Here is a 19561-nt window from a genome sequence, read left to right on the forward strand (position 1 = left end):
AATTTCCACCCCCTCAACAGCCCCGCTCATACTTCTTCTGAAAATAAACACGACTAGAGCCAGGAGACACCTCCCCAAACTGGTCATAATTCAAAAAGAGACTCTGCCGTCACTTGCAGGGGAGTGCACAGAGGACATTTTGGAGCCGGGGTTCTTGGAAAGACCATGACTATAGTTACCTCCTTTGGTTGAACCAAAGGAGGTAACTGGGAAAAAGGCTGTGTGAACCATTCTTCTCCCAGCGTAGTTTTGAGAAAGAAATCTCAGGGCAGACAACAAGAAGTGTGGCCCAAATAACTGAAGGAAGTCATTCCTATTATTCCTTTTCTTTTCCTTTTTGGACAGTGTCTCGCTTTGTCACCCAGGCTGGAGTAGCACAATCTCAGTTCACTGCAACCTCCACCTCCTGGGTTTAAGTGATCCTCATGCCTCAGGTACCTGAGTAGCTGGGATTACAGGCGCCCACCACCACGCCCAGCTAATTTTTGTATTTTTAGTAAGACGGGGTTTTGCCGTGTTGCCCAGGCTGGTCACAAACTCCTGACCTCAGGTGATCCACCCTCCTCAGCCTCCAAAGTGTTGAGATTACAGGCGTGAGCCACCACACCCAGCCTGCTATTTCTTTTCTTTCTGAAGAGAAGGTCTTACAGTCTGAACCCCTTACTTACACACTGTCTGGTTTATATTCAACTGAGCTTGGAGCTTTTCCTGAAGCCTCCCATGTGGCCAGGACCCTCTTTTCCAGTCTGCCACAAACCTTGCAGTCTGAGGGACCTCTGACACTGCAAGTCAAAGCCACATTCCTCCTCCCTATAACATCCTTCCATGGACTGGGTGTGCCTCCTCCATCTGTGTGACTAACAAGGCTCACCTATGATCTTGTCCCCACGATGAGGCCAACGTCTTCACCCTTGGGCAAATGTACCTTGTTCGTTGCCATGTTCATGCATTTGCCCACAAAATAACTCTTGCCTAGAATGTCACCTCTCATCTCCCCTCCCATCTATTTAAAGTCTACCTTACCTGCAAGATCCAATTTTAGTTACTTGTCTGTGTGACGCCTGCTCCAGTCCTCCTTCAGTTTCCTTCTTAACACTCCCTTACTGCAGTACATGGGGATGACAGCTCCCTTTTATTGTGGGCCGGTGCTATATGCTCTGCATACCTTACCTGATTTAATAGTATTGAATACTAGTACCCTATTACAGGTGCCTTATGTAGTACATACTATATAAGGCACTGTTATTATGTCCAGCGTACAGATGAGAAAACTTGAGTGTCAGAGATGTTAAGTAAGTGTTCTAAGGTCACACAGCTAGCTATCAAGATTCTCTGATACCTGCTCCTACCTCCCTCTCAACCCTCCTCCTGTACCACTTTCCCTCTTAATCTCTGTACTCTCATCGCACTGGCTTTTTTTTTTGTTTGGGACAGGATCTCACTCTGTCACTTGGGCTGGAGTGCAGTGGTGAGATCATGGCTCACTGCAACCTCCACTTTCTGGGCTCACGCAATCCTCCCACCTAAGCCTCCCGAGGAGCTGGGACTACAGGTGTGCACCATCATGCCCCCTTAATGTTTTTGTATTTTTAGTAGAGATGGGGTTTCACCATGTTGCCCAGGCTGGTCTGGAATTCCTAGGCTCAAGTGATCTGACTGCCGCAGCCTCCCAAAGTGCTGGGATTAGAGGTGTGAGACACTGTGCCCGGCCTTGTTTTTTCTTTCGCAAAAAACAAATCACAAAAGTCATGCTTAGCCCCACCTCAGGACTTTTGCACTGGTTTTTGTTTGTAATGTCTCCCCAAATTTTTGCAGAACTGGCTCTTGCTTTTCATTACATGTCACCTCCTAGATCCTGTCCTAGCCCACCCTGTCTAAAACTGACCCCAAGTTTTCTTGGTCATGGCCTTTTATGTTCTTCAATGCACTTATAATTGCTGATATTCCTTTGATTTGTCTGTTTGTTTACTTGTTATGCTAGACTATAGCATTGCAATATGAGCTCCATAAAAGCAGGGGCCTTGTCTGTGTTACTCCTAGCTGAATCCTTGTGATCTAGAACAACACCTGGCATTGAGTGGGCATTCAAAAAAATATTTTATTTTCTATTTTTAGAGATGGGGTCTTGCTCTATTGCCTAGGCTGGTGTGCAGTGGCATGATCATAAACTCACTGTAGCCTTGAACTCCTAGGCTCATGCCATCCTCCCACCTCAGCCTCAGCCTCCTGAGTGGCTAGGACTGGAGTTGCACATCACCACACCTGGCTGATTTTTAATTTTTTTTTTTTTTTGGTAGAGATGGGGTCTCACTATGTTGCCTAGGCTGGTCTTGAACTCCTGGCCTCATGCAATACTCCCTCCCTTGGTCTCCAAAAGTGCTAGGATTACAGGTGTGAGCCACTCTTAATGTAAATATATATATATATACTTGAGACAAGGTCTCACTCTGTCACCCAGGCTGGACGGCAGTAGTGCCACCATCATAGCTCACTGCAGCCTCAACCTCCTGGGCTCAAGTTGTCCTCCCACCTCAGCCTCCCGAGTAGCTGGGACTACAGATGTGTCACCATACCTGGCTGATTTTTTTTTTTTTTTTGTAGAGATGGGGTCTCCCTATGTTGCCTAGGTGGCTCTGAAACTCCTGGACTCAAGGGATCTGCCCATCTCGGCCCTCCAAAGTGCGGGGATTACAAGTGTGAACTATCACACCCAGCCAATATTTTTTCAATGAATAAATTACTCCAATATTCATGCTGTTAACCCCTATTCTATGTGACCTCTGCCTAAATTATAGTGCTTATAGCAGTTACAGTTTATACCATATAACCTAGCCACTGTATATTTATGGCTTTATGTCTTATACTGTTTGCTATGATTTCACCCACATTTGGATTCAGCCTATGTGTGTGCTTGTTCAATCACTGATTCGCAGGAGCTGGTGCTGGCTATGCATGTCGGCATTTCCCATTTCATCCAGTAGAGGACAGTTCACACAGAGCCTCTCAAATGGTAGCTGTTGAGTGATTCAGAGTGAGGTGAGAGATGTCTAGTGTACTCTCTTCTGCCTTGTTGAGCCCTCTTTGGGAAACATCCTCAGTCCAGAATCAAGTTTTCAGGTTTTTTCTATTCCTCCTGATAATTCAGCTGCCTGGTTTTTGCGCAGCGCAAGTTGCGCTGGCATGCCTGCTGGCATATCCTGGAGGTCCTAGGCTCACAGCCCACCCAGGCTGGGAATAATCAGAAGCCACAAGGTGTCAAAAGCAAATTAACTCCTTCTTGAGATGATTTTCCACCTGATTAAACTAAAGAACTGAAAAATATTTAAATTGGCAGCATTATGAAAAGAATGCTGGATGGTTGGCCAACATATTTTATGTCTGGAACACATCTTCTTGCATTTTAACATTTAAGGAGCTCTTTGGAAATTATCTGCAGAAAGTGGAAGGATTCCTCTGATAGTGTATCGGGCTGCATATAATGTAGGCAAATTGGGCTTCCATAAAAAAGACAGACAGATACACACAGACAAACACACACACACACACACACACACACAGAGAAAAGAGCTAGTAAATCCAAACACATTTGCTTAGAGTGTTAAATTCTCATGAATTTATTTTTATTTACCTGCCTTGTTTTGGGGAGCATATATATTGTTGACAAATATATGCAACATTCAACAACTTAGCATAAAAGGCAAAAGTGAAAAAAAAAAGAAAAAGATAGTTGAGAAGGCAACATAAAATGGACCTAAGTGGTAGTTTAAAAGTTCATTCCATATTAAACTATATACATGTTTTTTAGTGGGCCACAAATTTGCCTGTAAGCTCTCTTGCCACCAACACCAACACATCCACTCAGTTTCAAGATGTGAGTAAATATCTAATATTTCTACCATATAAGCTAAATTAGCAAGCACAATCACATTCAAAGACATGAGAAGATACACTGTAATCGGGAATAACAAACTCATTACTACACATTTCTAAAACATTTAGAACAATATTTTGAGTTCCTAAAATGGTCAGTATCCCTTTTCTTCTCCCTTTGCAATAATCCTAGGAGAAAAATCGCATATTAAAAAACCTTTAGCTAAGCAGGACATGTTCTGAATGCTGGAGGACTTATTTCCTTTTTTGTTAATCATGGAAGACAGCAAGTAGGTAGCCCAGGCAAAGGTAAAGAAACTAAAACTATTAAAGGACTTACGTGTCATCTATGAATGTTATTCCAAAATACTCCTTTTCTTTCAGGTTGAAATGTGAAGCCACTAGGTCCAGCAACTCTCTTGCTAGAAGTTTGGGCTGTCAAAATAAAAATCTGGTTAGAAGCAATTTGGTTGCCTCTCTCTTACTGCTACCACCTTCCTCTCCCCTAAATAGTTTAAAGTAGCTTTTGTTTATTTGTTTGTTCCTTTATTACTTGCCCTTGTTTGTGGATTAGGTTGATGTACTATAGACAACTCTTTAAGAATTGTGGGAAGGAGAAGAGATGGGAATAGGAATATCAATGAGACTATCATTTTCATGTATTTGCAATTCACTCAAGTGCCTTACATTTTCCCTCTAAGGTGCACTTACTAAGATGTTTTGGAAAAAATACTCTTTTATATGTAACGTGGTGCTAATGCCCAAGACAAGGAATATTAAACACCTTGCTGCTTGGTTATCTGTGATATATAAAAGATTGCAGGAAACATTTTGCTTGTTGGTGGCCAGTTGAAGAAGCCCAAGACTCAAAGCTGTGGGGCTACTGATGAAAATATTAATAATAATAATAATAGTTATCATTTATTATGCTGAACTTATATCCCATTGTCATTTAATCCTTATAATGAGTTATGAGGTAGGGCTTTTTATTTCCATTTTATAAATGAGTCAACCAAGGCCCAGAGTGGTTAAGCACCTTGCTTGATGTTACGTTGTTAGTAAGGGCAGGGATTTGAACCTAGTCTGTCTCCTTCTAAAGCCTAAGCTTTTCCTTCCTAAGATAGAGAAATTGTACCCATTCCACACATCATCATCAACAGTAATGAGCACCTAGTTAGAAGAAGGATGTAATCTATAAGCTTTTGGGAAGCTCTGGATCTGCTGAGAATAAGCATGGGCTTGGAACCAGCCAGAATGCCTGGAGTGATAATTGATGCTGGATTTGGAGGGACTGGGGAAGAAAAGGGGAATGCTTGCAGGAGGGCACTCTGGATGGATTCTTTCTGAACTTTGAGCCAAATAGCTTAGGGTATAGTACAATGGCTGTTGGGGATATAAATGGACATGATTTAAAGAAAAAAAGAAAAGAAACAGGCAGACATCTAGACTAAAGGTCTACTTGGGCAAAGCTACTGTTGACTGTACTATTTCACTCTAATTGAAGCCTAAGCATAGTGGGCTAGGGACAGGCCTCAGAAGAGAAAAGAATTTAGGTTTGGTTAGAGGAGAAAATTCTAGGCTAGCTGTAGGTGTGGCCCGTCCGCAGGGACTTTCACAATTTTTAAAGACTCTTGGTCCAGAGTGTTGGGTGAATAGAAAGAGAAGCATCAACAATAAAAATATCATCGCTTGGCTGGGCACAATGGTTCACGCCTGTAATCCCAGCATTTTGGGAGGCTGAGGAGGGTGGATCACTTGAGGTCAGGAGTTCGAGGCCAGCCTGGCCAACATGGTGAAACCCTGTCTGTACTAAAAATACAAAAATTACCCAGGCAAGGTGGTGGTGGCCTGTACTCAAGAGGTTGAGTCAGGAGAATCACTTGAACCCGGGAGGCAGAGGTTGCAGTGAGCTGAGATTATGCTACTGCATTCCAGCCTGGGCAACAGAGCAAGACTCCGTCTGAAAAAAAAATATATATATCTATATCATCACTTATATAGTGCCATATATTTTACAAAGAGATTTCACTCACATATATAATCTAGCTTGATTTTTAACCATAATTCTTCTGAGAAGCCTAGGCAGTTCATAGCTAATGAAACTGGGTATTTCACTTGCACAATGCCATGTAGCTGGACAGTGGCAGACAGATTCTCACCTCACAATAATCCTTTCAGGAAGTACTACGGTTCCCAATTTACCGGCAAGAGGCTCAGAGAAGTAAAGTCAATTTCCCAGGGTCACAGAGCTATTAAGTGTCAAGCTGAGATTGGAACTCAAGTGTCTCTGAATCCATGTCACCAGGCTATAATTACTCTAACATATGGACCAAGTTTTCTGACTTCGAAGATGTTTTTTTCCCCTTGATCAATTCTGAGTCATTGGCTTTGAGGCAAAGATAACGGAGAAGCCTGAATACAGACTATGAGGCTCAGAGAGAGAACCAGGATGAGCTGTCCCCGTGTGGGTAAAACCTACCTGGGCAAGACTTATCTGGGCAACACACACGTGGGCAACACCTACCTGAACCAGCAGCTCCAGTCTCCTATCATCCAGGAGGTGCACCTGGCAGTGCCTGCCTTCTGTCATCTGCAGGAACAAGACAGCAAGAGTGGGGTCAGGGCCACGGCTGGCAAGCAAACCTTTGGACTCGTTGTATCATTTATTTTATATGAGATGGGCTCAGCCTAAAAATGGCTTTAGTTGAGTTAATAAATAGGCTTGGCCAAAACCAGATTTATTATATGGGAGTAACTGGATTTAAAAGAAGAACAAAGAGCACAGGCTAGTCAATATATTGCAAAAATAATGTCCATACAGTCCACCAAGTTCAAACAATGCACACAAAATTATTCTATGAAAAGTAGGTCTCCATCCCAGAGGAAACTAGTATATTTTTCCTGGAATTAATGTTTTATTAAAAAAAAAAAGCCTCTCCATCCCAGAGGAAACTACTATATTTTTCCTGGAATTAATGTTTTATTAAAAAAAAAAAAAAAGGCAGCCAGGCACAGTGGCTCACTCCTGTAATCCTAGCACTTTGGGAGGCAGAGGCAGGCAGATCACTTGAGGCCAGGAGTTTGAGACCAGCCTGGACAACATAGTGAAACCCCGTCTCTACTAAAACTACAAAAAATAGCCAGGCACGTGGTTTACACTTGTAATCCCAGCTATTCAGGAGGCTAAGGCATGAGAATTTGCTTGAACCTGGGCAGTGGTGTTTGCAGTGAGTTGAGATCACGCCACTACACTACAGTTTGAGTGACACAGCGAGACTCTGTCTCAAAAAAAAAAAAGCCTTTATTCAGCTGGGTACAGTGGCTCATGCCTGTAATCCCAACACTTTGGGGGGGCCAATCAGGGTAGATCACTTGAGCAGGAGTTTGAGGCCAGCCTGGTCAACATGGTGAAACCCCCTTTCTACAAAAAATACAAAAATTAGCCTGGCACGGTGGTATGTGCCTGTAGTCCCAGCTACTCCGGAGGCTGAGTTGGGAGAATCACTTTAGCCTGGGAGGTTGAGGCTGCAGTAAGCTGAGATTGTACCACTGCACTCCAGCCTGGGTGACACAGAGAGACCCTTTTCCAAAAAAAAGAAAAAAAAAAGTCTTTATTCACTGGTATGTTTAACGTCTCTCTGGGCATGGTGGCATGCACTTATAGTCCCAGCTACTCAAGAGGCTGAGGTGGGAGGATCAGTTGAGGCCAGGAGTTCAAGACTGTAGTGAGCCGGGATCACGCCTGTGAATAGCCACTGCACCCAAGCCTGTGGGCAACATAGACCTCATCTCTTAAAATAAAAATGAAAAGTCTTCATTTTGGAAACTCTCCCCCTACTTTTAGTCCACCAACATAGTTTACTATCACCACCATAGTTAAGAACAGTTAAGATACATAGTTAAGAACAGTTTGATATATACATTTTCAATTATATTTAGTTTTTTATTATTCAGAATTACAATACTAAAAAAACTTTGTAAAATACTTAAACAATGCATAGAATGCTAAGATACTCCTTGATTAACTCATGTTCCAAACCATTTTATCTGCAGAAATCACCATCCTATTAGTTTAAGAATCCTCATAGACCACTTTTATATGTATTTTCAGATATATATATTTACATATTAAAATATTTCATATTATTTTACTTTAGTACATATTATATTGAATGTATTGTTTTGTAAATGAACTACTCTTAATATTTCTGTGTGAGTGTAACCATCCAGAAATTTGATATATATGTGTGTATATGTGTTTATCCGTGTATGTGTGTGTATACATATTTTTTGTTGTTTCTTTCTTTTTCAATTTGAGTAGGACTATGCTTCACTTGCTGTTTTGCCTTTTGCTTTTTAAATTCAATGATTCTTGTTGATCTTTCCAATGTCAGCACATATAGATGGACCTCATTCTTTTTAAAGACTCTATAGTATCAATCATTGTGTGGATACACAATAATTGAATAAGAGAAACAGGTTGTTTCCAATCTTTTGCTATCACAAGCAATGTCACCATGAACTTTGCACATCTAGCTTTGTCCATGGATGTGGAATTGCTAGGTCACTTTTGAAAAGCAGGGGCAGCATTTTGTCTCTAAGCCGTTGTACAAAACTATAAGTTCTAGGAACTCAAATACATATAAACCTAATTGAAAAAGAAAATAGCCTCCATTACTGAGTACCAACAACCTATTCAGCATTGCATGAAGTGTTTTATATACATTATTTCTGAGCGGCACAGTTACCTTCTGGGATTAGTATTATTATCCCCATTTAACAGCTAAATTGAGCCTCAGACTGGGATAAGTAACCTGTTTTCAAGGCGAAAAATACTAATTATTGAATTTATAGTTTTGATCGAACTCTGCTTTAAGAGTCTGAAAACTAGCTCAGCTGGTTAGATCATGGTATTATGAAGATGTGGCCCACAGGAACCACTGAGGTAGTGCTAAGAGGTAAGTGAGTAAGCTTTACTTTGTCTCATGGCCTAAGCCTATGTCCTTAATTCTGCAAAGCCAAGGTCAAATATACACCTCCGGTGGCAAGGGAAAACAGAGCAAGTCTTTATTAGTTCTAGGCACTGAGCTGGGCTTTTTACATGTATTATCTCAGTAAAGCTCTGCAAAAATTTACAACATGGCAACATCCCCATTTTACAGACAGGAAATTGAGGTACAGAGTTTATGGTAATTTACTCAAAGTTACATAGGCAAGAAAACAGCCAAGTCAAGATTTGAATTAATGTCTAACTAAAAAAAAAAAAAAGTCATCTTTTTTTCTGCTTTTCTATACCAGAGGAGGAAATAATCAAGAGAGAAATAAAATGTGTCAGTATTTCTATACCAGAGGAGGATATAATTAAGAGAGAAATAAATAAATGTGTCAGTTTAAATCACTTTACTTCTTTTGTAAAACAACCTTCAAAAGCTAATCCTAGGTGTAGGACCTACAGAAAGATATAATAAAATAATGCTCAAAAGATCACACAGTATTAATCCATTAAGGAATATGTCATAATTGAGAAAATATTTAAAGCTACTCTGTTGTCCCATAATCCAAATAAGTTTATTTCCTGACTTTAAAAAATCAGGCTGGGTGTGTTGGCTCACACCTGTAATCTCAGCACTTTGAGAGGCCAAGGCTGGTGGATGACCTGAGGTCAGGAGTTCAAGGCCAGCCTGGCCAACATGGTGAAACGCTGTCTCTACTAAAAGTACAAAAAATTAGCCAGGCGTGGTGGCAGTTGCCTGTAATCCCAGCTACTTGGGAGGCTGAGGTGAGATTGCATAACTGCACTCCAGCCTGGGCAACAAGAGCGAAACTCTGCCTCAAAAAAAAAAATCATCTTTTTTGCCTTTCCATTTTGCTTTGGAACTCCCTCATATTAGTCAATATTCCTTTTAGCAACAGATAATTTTATTCTAGACTATTCAACTGTAGATATCTTTTTGATGTGCCTAACCATTTCATGACAAACTTAGGCATTGGTGGCTAGGTTTTACTTGGTCCTGCCCCTTTGTCCTCAGTTGATTGGGCAAGGGATAGATACTTGACTCAAGCTGGGCCAATCAGAACCTCAGTCCAGGGAATCTGGAATTGGGTCTGAGAGGATACAAACTTGGTTGTTTATGGGCAGCTATTTTGTGTGTGTGGAGAAAAGGAAAGCCACCTGCAGAAAGAATGAGGGAGACAAGTAGCTAGAAGGAGGCAAAAGACCTGGGTGCAGTGGCTAGCGCCTGTAATCCCAGCACTTTGGGAGGCCGAGGCAGGAGGATCACTTGAGGTCAGAAGTTCTAAACCAGCCTGGCCAACATGGTAAAAGCTTGTCTCTACTAAAAAAATACAAAAATTAGCTGGGTGTGGTGGTGTGCATCTGTAATCCCAGCTACTTGGGAGGCTGAGGCAGGAGAATTGCTTGAACCCAGGAGGCGGAGATTGCAGTGAGCCAAGATCGTGCCACTGCACTCCAGCCTAGGTGACAGAGCAAGACACCAACTCAGAAAAAAAAAAAAAAAAAAAAAAAAGGAGGCAAGAGAAATCATGCGGCCTAAGAAGAAAAGCTTAACAGATTTGTTTTCAGGGTTCCTAATGTTTTCCAGTCACTTATAGTCCTTTTCACTGATCCAGGTGAATTTTTGTCCTTGAGTTTCATGAAATGCCCTGTATTCCTTTAACAAATCCATTTTTTTCCCTCTCTTAAGCTAAGAGGGAGGATTCTGCTTTATTTATTTATTTTTGAGATAGTCTCACTCTGTCACCCAGGCTGGAATGCAGAGGCACAAAGGTGGCTCACTGTAGCTTCCACCTCCTGGGCTCAAGTGATCCTCCTGCCTCCACCTCCTGAGTAGCTGGGACTATGGGTACATGTCATCATGCCTGGCTAATTTTTATATATTTTTTTGCAGAGACAGGATATTACTATCTTGTGTATGCTGGTCCGTATCTCCTGGGCTCAAGCAACCTGCCCGCCCTGGACTTCCAAAGTATTGGGATTATAGATGTGAGCGATAGTACCCAGCCGGATTCTGCTTCTTGCAACTAAAAGCATCTTTATAAGACTCCACAAATTTCCATGCCAAAACCAAAGCAAAAGAGTTCCAAAGCATAGACTCTCCAAATGATGTCATCAATATGAGAAGGTCATCTACTCATAATCACTGAGGCGCCCATCGATGACAATACAACAACCAAGAGAGGCTGACATCTGGGGAGGGGGCATGAACAAACACCTGAGGGTTTGGTGGAACACCACACAGGGCAGGCTGGAGAGGGTAGCACAGATGAACTAGAGAGAAAAACACCAGGGTTACATGTCCGCGCAGCACACATGGTGTTCAGCATGTGGAAAGATGGCTCTGCTGATAGGTCAGGGGGCTGATTTGATGCTCGCTAGCAACAGAAAGGCCTGCCCTTGTCACTTATTTAAATTGGAGGTGGAAAAGTGATGGATATGTTTTGTTCACCACAACAGTGCTTATGAATAAATATTAGTTGATAATATTAGAAATCAGGTAATGCCACATAATTAAAAAATCCAGATTGACAGCTTCTTTTGACAAATGGTAAGACCTGGAAATTCTGGGCTTGATTTCTTCCATGGCAATATTTGGCAAGGGCAGGGCAGAGTAGTTCTCTATTCCGATGAGCTTTGTGGTCTCCGGTTCACCCAAATGTATGTATGACCTGCCAGGCTCCTGGGAGGTGTGATGAGTTCTGTCATCTGAGTGAGCAAACCCTGATTTAAGTGGTGCCAGCGAAGAGACACAACCAAAACAAACACAAACCCTGCTGTGGACCGGGCAAAGTGCTTGACATTTAACACTCATTAATGTATAGAATTTCAACCTCTACACAAACCTATCAAGGGGGCATCCTCATTTTAACCACCAGGAAATTAAGGCCTGACAAGTGATGTAACTTGCACAGGAGTTCTAATGCAGTTATACTCTGGATCGAAATCATAGTTTATCTCTTACTAGCTGTGTTACCTTAGAGAAATTACTTGACCTTTCTGAGCCTTATAAGAAATGTCCTGACAGCATTTAATCTGAAACTCAGAATAAAATCAGCCACTTCTGAGGCCCACAATTATTGTAGTCCCCATTTGTTTGAAAACTGACAGCTACGCTTTTCTGTAATCTATATATTTTCCTATTTAAAAAAACACATTTTTAATGGGAGGAATATTACTGACCCATTTTAAAGAAGATAAATAACAGGTAAAGTTAACAAGTCACTTAACAAGCATATGGCAGAAAAATTCTCCAGAGCTGCTGTAGGGGAAATAAAGAAAGAGAAGGAACCACTGGTTTCTGAGTGTCTTCTGTGTGCCTGGCACCCAGCGAGGCACTTTAATTATATCAATAATATCACTCCTAGGCACTTTCTATATTCCAGGTATTGCACTAAGCACTTTACATAATCAATTCTCATGATGCTTACATGAGGTGGGTACTCTTAGCACTCCAACTGATGTTAGAGAGATGATAAATAACAAAATTCATAAGTGGCAGAACCAGATCCAAATTCAAAGCCCAAAGTGCTAACCACTTAGCAATACAGATGGTACTACACACACTGTAAAGTGACAAATGGTGAGAAAACTTCCCACGCAGCCCATTTTCGATGCATCAGATGAGTGGGTAGAAAAACAAAAACAAAGAATCATGAAGCAGGCATGAAAACTCATTTCACTTCCAGAAAAACATAATTTGAATAGAAGTAGTTAGAACTGCGGAATTTATAAATAGAAAGCATCTTAGACGGTATCCATTAACCACTGCTTATTTGAAACATGGGGAAATTAAGGAATGGATGTGCCCAAAGCCACACAGCTAGTCAGACCTGGGCTTTTAAGCCAGACCTGGGCTTAAAAGTCAGGACTCTGACTCCCAGGCTACAGCGTAAGTGACCTGAACAAGGTTACTCATGTAATAAATACCATATTATTCAAATGAACTTTTTCCCCAACTTGTCAATTAAAAAAATTTTTTTTAAAATTATAACAACAAACAGAAAAAAATAAAACCCCAACTGGGAATTTTAAATTTACCTTAAAACCTGACCTGGGCCAGGTGTGTTGGCTCACGCTTGTAATCTCAGCACCTTGGGAGGCTGAGGCAGGAGCATTGTTTGAGCCCAGGAGTTTGAGACCCACCTGGGCGACACAGTGAGAAACCATCTCTACAAAAAATTAAGAAATTAGCCGGGCATTGTGGTGTGTGCCTGTAGTCCCAGCTACTCGGGAAGCTGAGGCAGGAGGATCGCTGGAGCCCAGCAACAGTCCAAGACCAGCCTGGGCAATACAGCTAGACCCTGTCTCTAAAAGCAAAAACCAAAAAACAAAAAAACAGGAGTTATATTTGAAAAGAGCTGTATGTGGAGCACAATGATTATATTTACAAATATAGGATCATTTCTGAACCCCCAGAGACCATCAGAATAGTTTCAGAATTGACCCCTACCTAGTGGCAGCTAATAGCAGCAATGCTTCAGATGAAATAAAAAACATATTTAAAAAACGATCTCTTTGGAAAGCTTCTCTTCACATCTACTCTGACTTGATCCCCTTCCCGCTACCTTCTCCCTTCATTGAACCCCAGGAATTCGAAGGCAAAAATTACATGTGTTGGATTAAAACTCCCACCTCGGTCTCCAGCTGGCCTGTGTTTGCTCCCCAGCTGATAAGAGTCAGTCCTCAGAGTGCAAGTGCTGATTACTGGTGGAAAGACTTTGTCCATCTGGTCAGTGGTTAAATGAGGAAGATCAGAAGGGAAGTGAGAATTGGCTATAAGCCAGACCTCTGGTTTCAAGGAGGGCCCTGATGCGGCAGCCCATAGTGGGGTTCAAGTCTTTATGAGAACACACTCCCCCACCCTGGTCCCCAATCCCACTGCCTGGTTTAGGAGATGAGAGAGGAGAGTGGGTTGGTAAGAAACCAAAAGGCAATTCAAGACAGGGCAGTATGGAACCACTCATAACAACGGGGTCATCTTAAAAGGCAATAGGAAATAGCTAAAAAAAAAGACCAAAATCCTAGCCTACTTTGGTTTTGCTTTAGTTGTTCTTTGGAACAGAAACATATGAAATTGGTAAGGAAGCAGCAAGCCTTTTAAAAAATTTTTCTTCTCTCTCTCTCCCTTATTCCTTTTGACCTTTTCGAAAGCCTAGTGAGAAAGGGCCTGCTTCATAAAAATGCCTCCTCACGATTTTCTGTGCGGTCACCTTCTAGAGTGAAATCTGCCATCTGGAAGGGTGAAAACCCAGCTATCTAGGCAGGTTCCATAATTCCAGTTGAGCCCTACAGTGGTCCAAAACTGTCTAAGAGCTTTATTGCTTTGTTCACCACTGTCTCTGCAGGGCCTAGAACAGTGCCTGGCACACGGTGAGACCGTGGTATATAAATATCTGCTGAGTTAAGAAATGTCTTAACTGTTCAGAACCCAGACACAGCTAACACTGAAATACATTCACAAATGATTTTTTTTTTTTTCCACACAGGGTCTCACTCTGTCACCCAGGCTGGAGTACAGTGGCACAACCACGACTCACTGCAGTCTTGACTTCCCCAACTTGAGTGATTCTCCCACGTCAGCCTCCCGAATAGCTGGGACTATAGGCAAGTGCCACCACACCTGGCTAATTTTTTGTACAGATGGAGATCTCACTATGTTGCCCAGGCTTGTCTTCAACCCCCAGGCTCAAGGAGTCCTCCTGCCTTGGCTTCCCAAAGTGCTGGGATTACAGCTGTGAGCCATTGCATCTGGCTCACAAATGATTTAAATGGACAGAGCACAATCCAAAGCGAGGATTTTCCAGGCAACTCCCAAGCCCTGGCCCAGAAAAACTCACACATAAAAAACACCCATTCCACCCAGAGAACAAGGTGTGTTATTAAACTCCTCATCAGATGAGATATTCTGGAGGAACTGGAGAGCGGGAGAAGGATGTATCTAGGACGTTCTTACTTTGGGATCTATTGAGTGGATGGAGTTTTATATTTCACCCTAATGATGTCAACCCTAGCTGAACAGGGCCCCTTTATATCATCTCTGGGTGTTGACTGAATATGAGCTATTGACACTCCCGTTCAGAGAATGGCCTAGACTGACACAGATGTCTCCAAATGGAGTCAGCTGTGATTTTCCCTCAAGTTCTTTCAAGACAGTGCCTACCCTCCCAATGTGCAATCACTGGAGACTTCTTTTTTAAGTGTCAATAAATGATTCTCCTAGCTTCTAGCAAACACTTACTACATGTCACACGAGTATGGAGTGCTTCGCATGTGTAGTGACTTCTTTCATGTTGCTAACAACCCTACCAGGGAGAGTCATTGTTTAGATTTTTCTCTCTCTTTTTTTTTTTTTTTTTTTGAGACAGGGTCTTGCTCTGTTGCCCAGGCTGGAGTACAGTGGCATGAACATGACTCACTGCAGCCTCGACCTGCTGGGCTCAAGCAGTCCTCCCACCTCAGCCTCCTGAATAGTTGGGACCACAGGCATGTGCCACCACGCCTGGCTAACTTTTTCTATTTTTTTGTAGAGATGGGGTCTTGCTGTATTGCCCAGGCTGGTCTCGAACTCCTGGACTCAAGCAATTTTTTCCCACGTTGGCCTCTTGAAGTGATGGGGTTATGGGCATGAGATTTCTGTTTAGATTTCATAGATGACCAAACTGAAGTGCACAGAGGTTAAGTGGTGCCTGGTCATACAGAGATAAAGTTGGGTAGAATCTCAGGTTCCATCAGTCGTACCAAAGTAGGACTCCTGTACATCTCTTGCAGGTTCACTGGAAGTGGAGAAGGAAAAAGACAATGAGGGAGGGAGAAAAGCAGGCAGTGTAAAAGAAGCAAAGGAGGAAAGGAAAATGAAATGAGGGAAGAGGGGAGGAATGACAAAGGAGAGGAGAATTCAGTTTGCCAAAGGTGAAATTGAGTAATTGAGTAACATGCCTTAAGAGAAATGCTAACAAAAATAACAGCTGCTGACTGTGTGCCTGATAACTATCCCAAATCCTTTCATTTATATACAAAGGGCCTTTTATGGCCGGGCGTGGTGGCTCATGCCCGTAATCCCAGCACTTTGGGAGGCTGAGGTGGGCAGATCACCTGAGGTCAGGAATTTGAGACCAGCCTGGCCAACATGGTGAAACCCCGCCTCTACTAAAAATACAAAAAAATTAGCTGGGCATGGTAGCGCATGCCTGTAATCCCAGCTACTTGGGAGGCTGAGGCAGAATTGCTTGAACCCAGTGGGTGGAGGTTGCAGTGAGCTGAGGTCGCACCACTGCACTCCAGCCTGGGCGACAGAGCGAGACTCTGCCTCAAAAAAACAAAACAAAAACCCAACTCTCTCTCTCTCTCTCTCTCTATATATATATATATATATATGTGTGTGTGTGTTTTAAATGAATTTTCATAAGAACTCTGTAAGGTGGATTCCATTACTAGCTTCATTTTATGGATGAGAAAATTGAGGCTCAGAAAAGGTACATGGCTGACCCACCTTACAAGGTCATAGGGCCAGGAAGAGGCAGAGTAGGATGTAAACCTAGGTGTTCTGACTCCAGAATCCATGCTCTTAAGGGCTATATGACTTCAGTACAAAGTATTTCCTATCTCATACATCCTATATATTAAATCACATGTAGTTTAGGTACTTAATTATCACCTTGATTGCGAAGCCTAACACTGCTCTGAAAAGCTTGATCCAGACTCACCAAACCAGAGTTGGCTGGTTCAGGCCACTGTCTCGAAGCAAGGCCAGAAGAGGAGAACGGTTTTACAATCACCATCCCTTGGCTACTTCCTGGCCCCACACTGATGAAATATGGGCAGCTGCTAAAAATGGTGTCTATGTTTGCTATTGATCTTCCTTGGGCAGTCAGGATGGAATTAATCTCCACCTGTTGGGATGCTTCCATGGCTGTGTCATGCATATGTGAACACTCAGGGTACAGGATGATATTTGTCAGTTATGTGGCCTCCTGGACCTGACTCCATATTACTCTGGGCTTAAGATGTAGCCTAGCACACATGTAATTAATTCAGTGTGGAAAAGCTCTGGATTATGTGTTCATTCATTCACTTAACCAATATGTGCTGAGCACTCTCTAAGTGCAAGCACTGTTCTTGGCACTATTATATACCAGCCAATAAGACTGAAAGGGCATTATCTCTGGAGCTTGTCCTACAGTTCTCAACTTCATTGGTATTTGCAGCCAGATAACTCATTATTGCGGAGCATAGTCCTGGCACTATAGGGTGCTAAACAGCATCCCTGACCTCTACCCACTAGATGTCAGTAGATCCTCCCCCATATGTCTCCAGACCTTGCCAAATGTCCCCTGGGACGCAAAATCACCTCTTTTGAGAACAACTGCTTTAGAGGTGAGGAGAAGAAAAGAAACTAGTAACAATTAAACAAATATGATATTTTCAGATAATAAGGGCTCTGAAGTAGATAAACTGGCAATGGAATTGAGTTCTAAGCATGTGCAAAACTCACTTCTCTTTACCCAGGAAGCACGAGAAATGAGGAAACTGATGGAGAAGGCCGGATGTGGTGGTTCCCTCCTGTAACCCTAATGTTTTGGAAGGCTGAGGCGGGGGGGATTGCTTGAGCCCAGGAGTTTGAGATCAGCCTGAGCAACAGCGTAAGACCCTGTCTCTACAAAAAATTAGACAGGCGTGTACCTGTAGTCCTATGTACTTGAGAGGCTGAGGCAGGAAGATCACTTGAGCCCAGGTGTTTCGAGTTGCAGTGAGCCATAACTGTGCCACTGTACTCCAGCCTGGGCAACAGTGAGATACTGTCTAAAAAAAAAAAGAAAGAAAGAAAGAAAGGAAGGAAGAAAAGAAATTAATTGATGGAGAGAACTTATATTGGACCACTGCTCTTGGTCAAGTGGCTCCCAGTAGAGACTGGAGGGCTGATGGTGTTTTCTAAACATTTAACTGCATGTTCCTTTCTGCCTTACAGAGGTTGGGAGAAAGTAAACAAGAAAGGCTGGCCAGTCAATGGACAGCCATTGCTGCAGCTCTAATGCCAACCTGGCAGGCAATTCCAGCCAGCTTCAGGCAGACATTCCCCGGGGAGGGCATTCTCATAAATGACAATCCCTTATCAGATTCTAGCCTGATCTCATAAGTCTGGTGAAAAGAAAAGCCAGGTTTTAAAGGAAGAAAGAAAAATAAAGAAGCAAAGCAACTTATTAAGCCTGGAGCTGAAGGCCATCAGGAGACAGCAGCCTAGTGACAATGAGAAGCGCACAGGATTTAGAGTCACGAGGTTTGAGTTTGTGTCCCAGCTCTGCTATTTACCTAAGAGAATATCATGGTATCTCTCTAAATCTCAGTTTCTGCCCCTGTGAAATGGAAAGGATAAAAAATCAGTCTCATTTGGGTTTGCCTCTTTTATTAAGGCAGGTTGAACTTATTATAAACTCTACCTTAAAGCACAGATGATAATTGTATCATCAGTAATACACCATTTATTGAGTATAGGTTAGGTGTTAGAGTCTGTGCTAAGTGCTTGACATGTATTACCAGTTTATCCTTACCTAGCGCCGTGAGTACTATTATTAGTGGAAATAATGTCTAAGCTATTGAGTACTATCCTGTTCTCCAGAAATGGTTATTTTAATTTGCTTAAGTGCATATTTTTCTCCAGAAAAAAGTTTTCCTAGATTATTATTATTTGAGACAAGGTCTCTCTCTCTATCACCCAGGCTGGAGTGGACCATAGCTCACTGTAGCTTCAGCCTCCTGGGCTCACGCAATCCTCCCACCTCAGCCTCCCAAGTAAATGGAACTACAGGTGCACACCACCATGCCTGGCTAATCAATTTTTTTTTTTTTTTTTTGTAGAGATAAGGTCTCACTATGTTGCCTAGGCTAGTCTTGAACTCCTGGGCTCAAGTGATCCTCCCGCCTCGGCCTCCCATAGTGCTGGGATTATAGGCATAAGCCACCATGCCCAGCCTCTTCTACATTATTAAGACACTAAGCTGTCATGTTTAAGTTGACAATCAACCTGCCAGTTAAACCCTGGAGAGACCCAAAAACCTAATAGCTGGGGATTCATTCAATCTGATTTTTTCTAGTGATAATCAACAGACTAACTTACAACCACCATTTTTAGCTGTCCATATGTCCAAATCTGGGGAAGGAAGGTGGTAAACTCTAACACCTTATCTGATTGTGACCAGATCATTCCTTTGTTCTCATCTCCATAAAATGCAAGTTAATATGTGTTCATGGCTTTGCCTATGTCATCTGCTTTTACATACATTTTCGCCATTGAGCTCTCAAACCTACCTGTGAAGCAGATAGTTTCCATAATCTGAGATTCCATGAAGTTGAGAATGACTTGTCTGAGGTCCCACAGTTTATAAGGGGCTAGGCCAAGCTCAAAAAGGTGCTCAACAAACAACATGAGAGGGAAAAATCAGGGTATATATCTACATGGAAGAAACTTCAGTGAAAAGCAAGATTCTCTTTATATTCTGACTGTGCTTTTCCAATTAGAACTCATATTAGGCACCAAGAAGAGACTGTCAAATGTTTATTTTCAGAAAAACATGCAGGATATTTCTGCTGTTCCTCTCCAGAAAGAAACAGCCTCGTTGCTTAAAACCAGTTGTTAGGCTGTATTTTTAGACGTCATGGTACAGTATCAATGAGTCAAAA

General features: G+C 42.3%; 1 protein-coding gene across 7 annotated transcripts in view; it reads right to left on the bottom strand.

The window, feature by feature from the left end:
* FRMD4B (FERM domain containing 4B) overlaps positions 1–19561 on the bottom strand; it is a 373681-nt gene that overhangs the window by 136856 nt on the left and 217264 nt on the right. For 6 of the 7 annotated variants that reach the window (XM_063806908.1, XM_009445839.5, XM_063806907.1 and 3 more), the window contains 2 exons: positions 6395–6460; positions 4211–4305 (listed from right to left, as the gene is read on the bottom strand). In XM_063806908.1, the coding sequence (XP_063662978.1) occupies positions 4211–4305; positions 6395–6460 (161 nt within the window). Of the gene's footprint in view, positions 1–4210; positions 4306–6394; positions 6461–13519; positions 13701–19561 lie in introns of those variants that run through there. The other variant, XM_063806906.1, reaches the window with a different exon arrangement.

This window comes from Pan troglodytes, chromosome 2 (genome assembly GCF_028858775.2).
Source record: "Pan troglodytes isolate AG18354 chromosome 2, NHGRI_mPanTro3-v2.0_pri, whole genome shotgun sequence".
NCBI lineage: Eukaryota > Metazoa > Chordata > Mammalia > Primates > Hominidae > Pan > Pan troglodytes.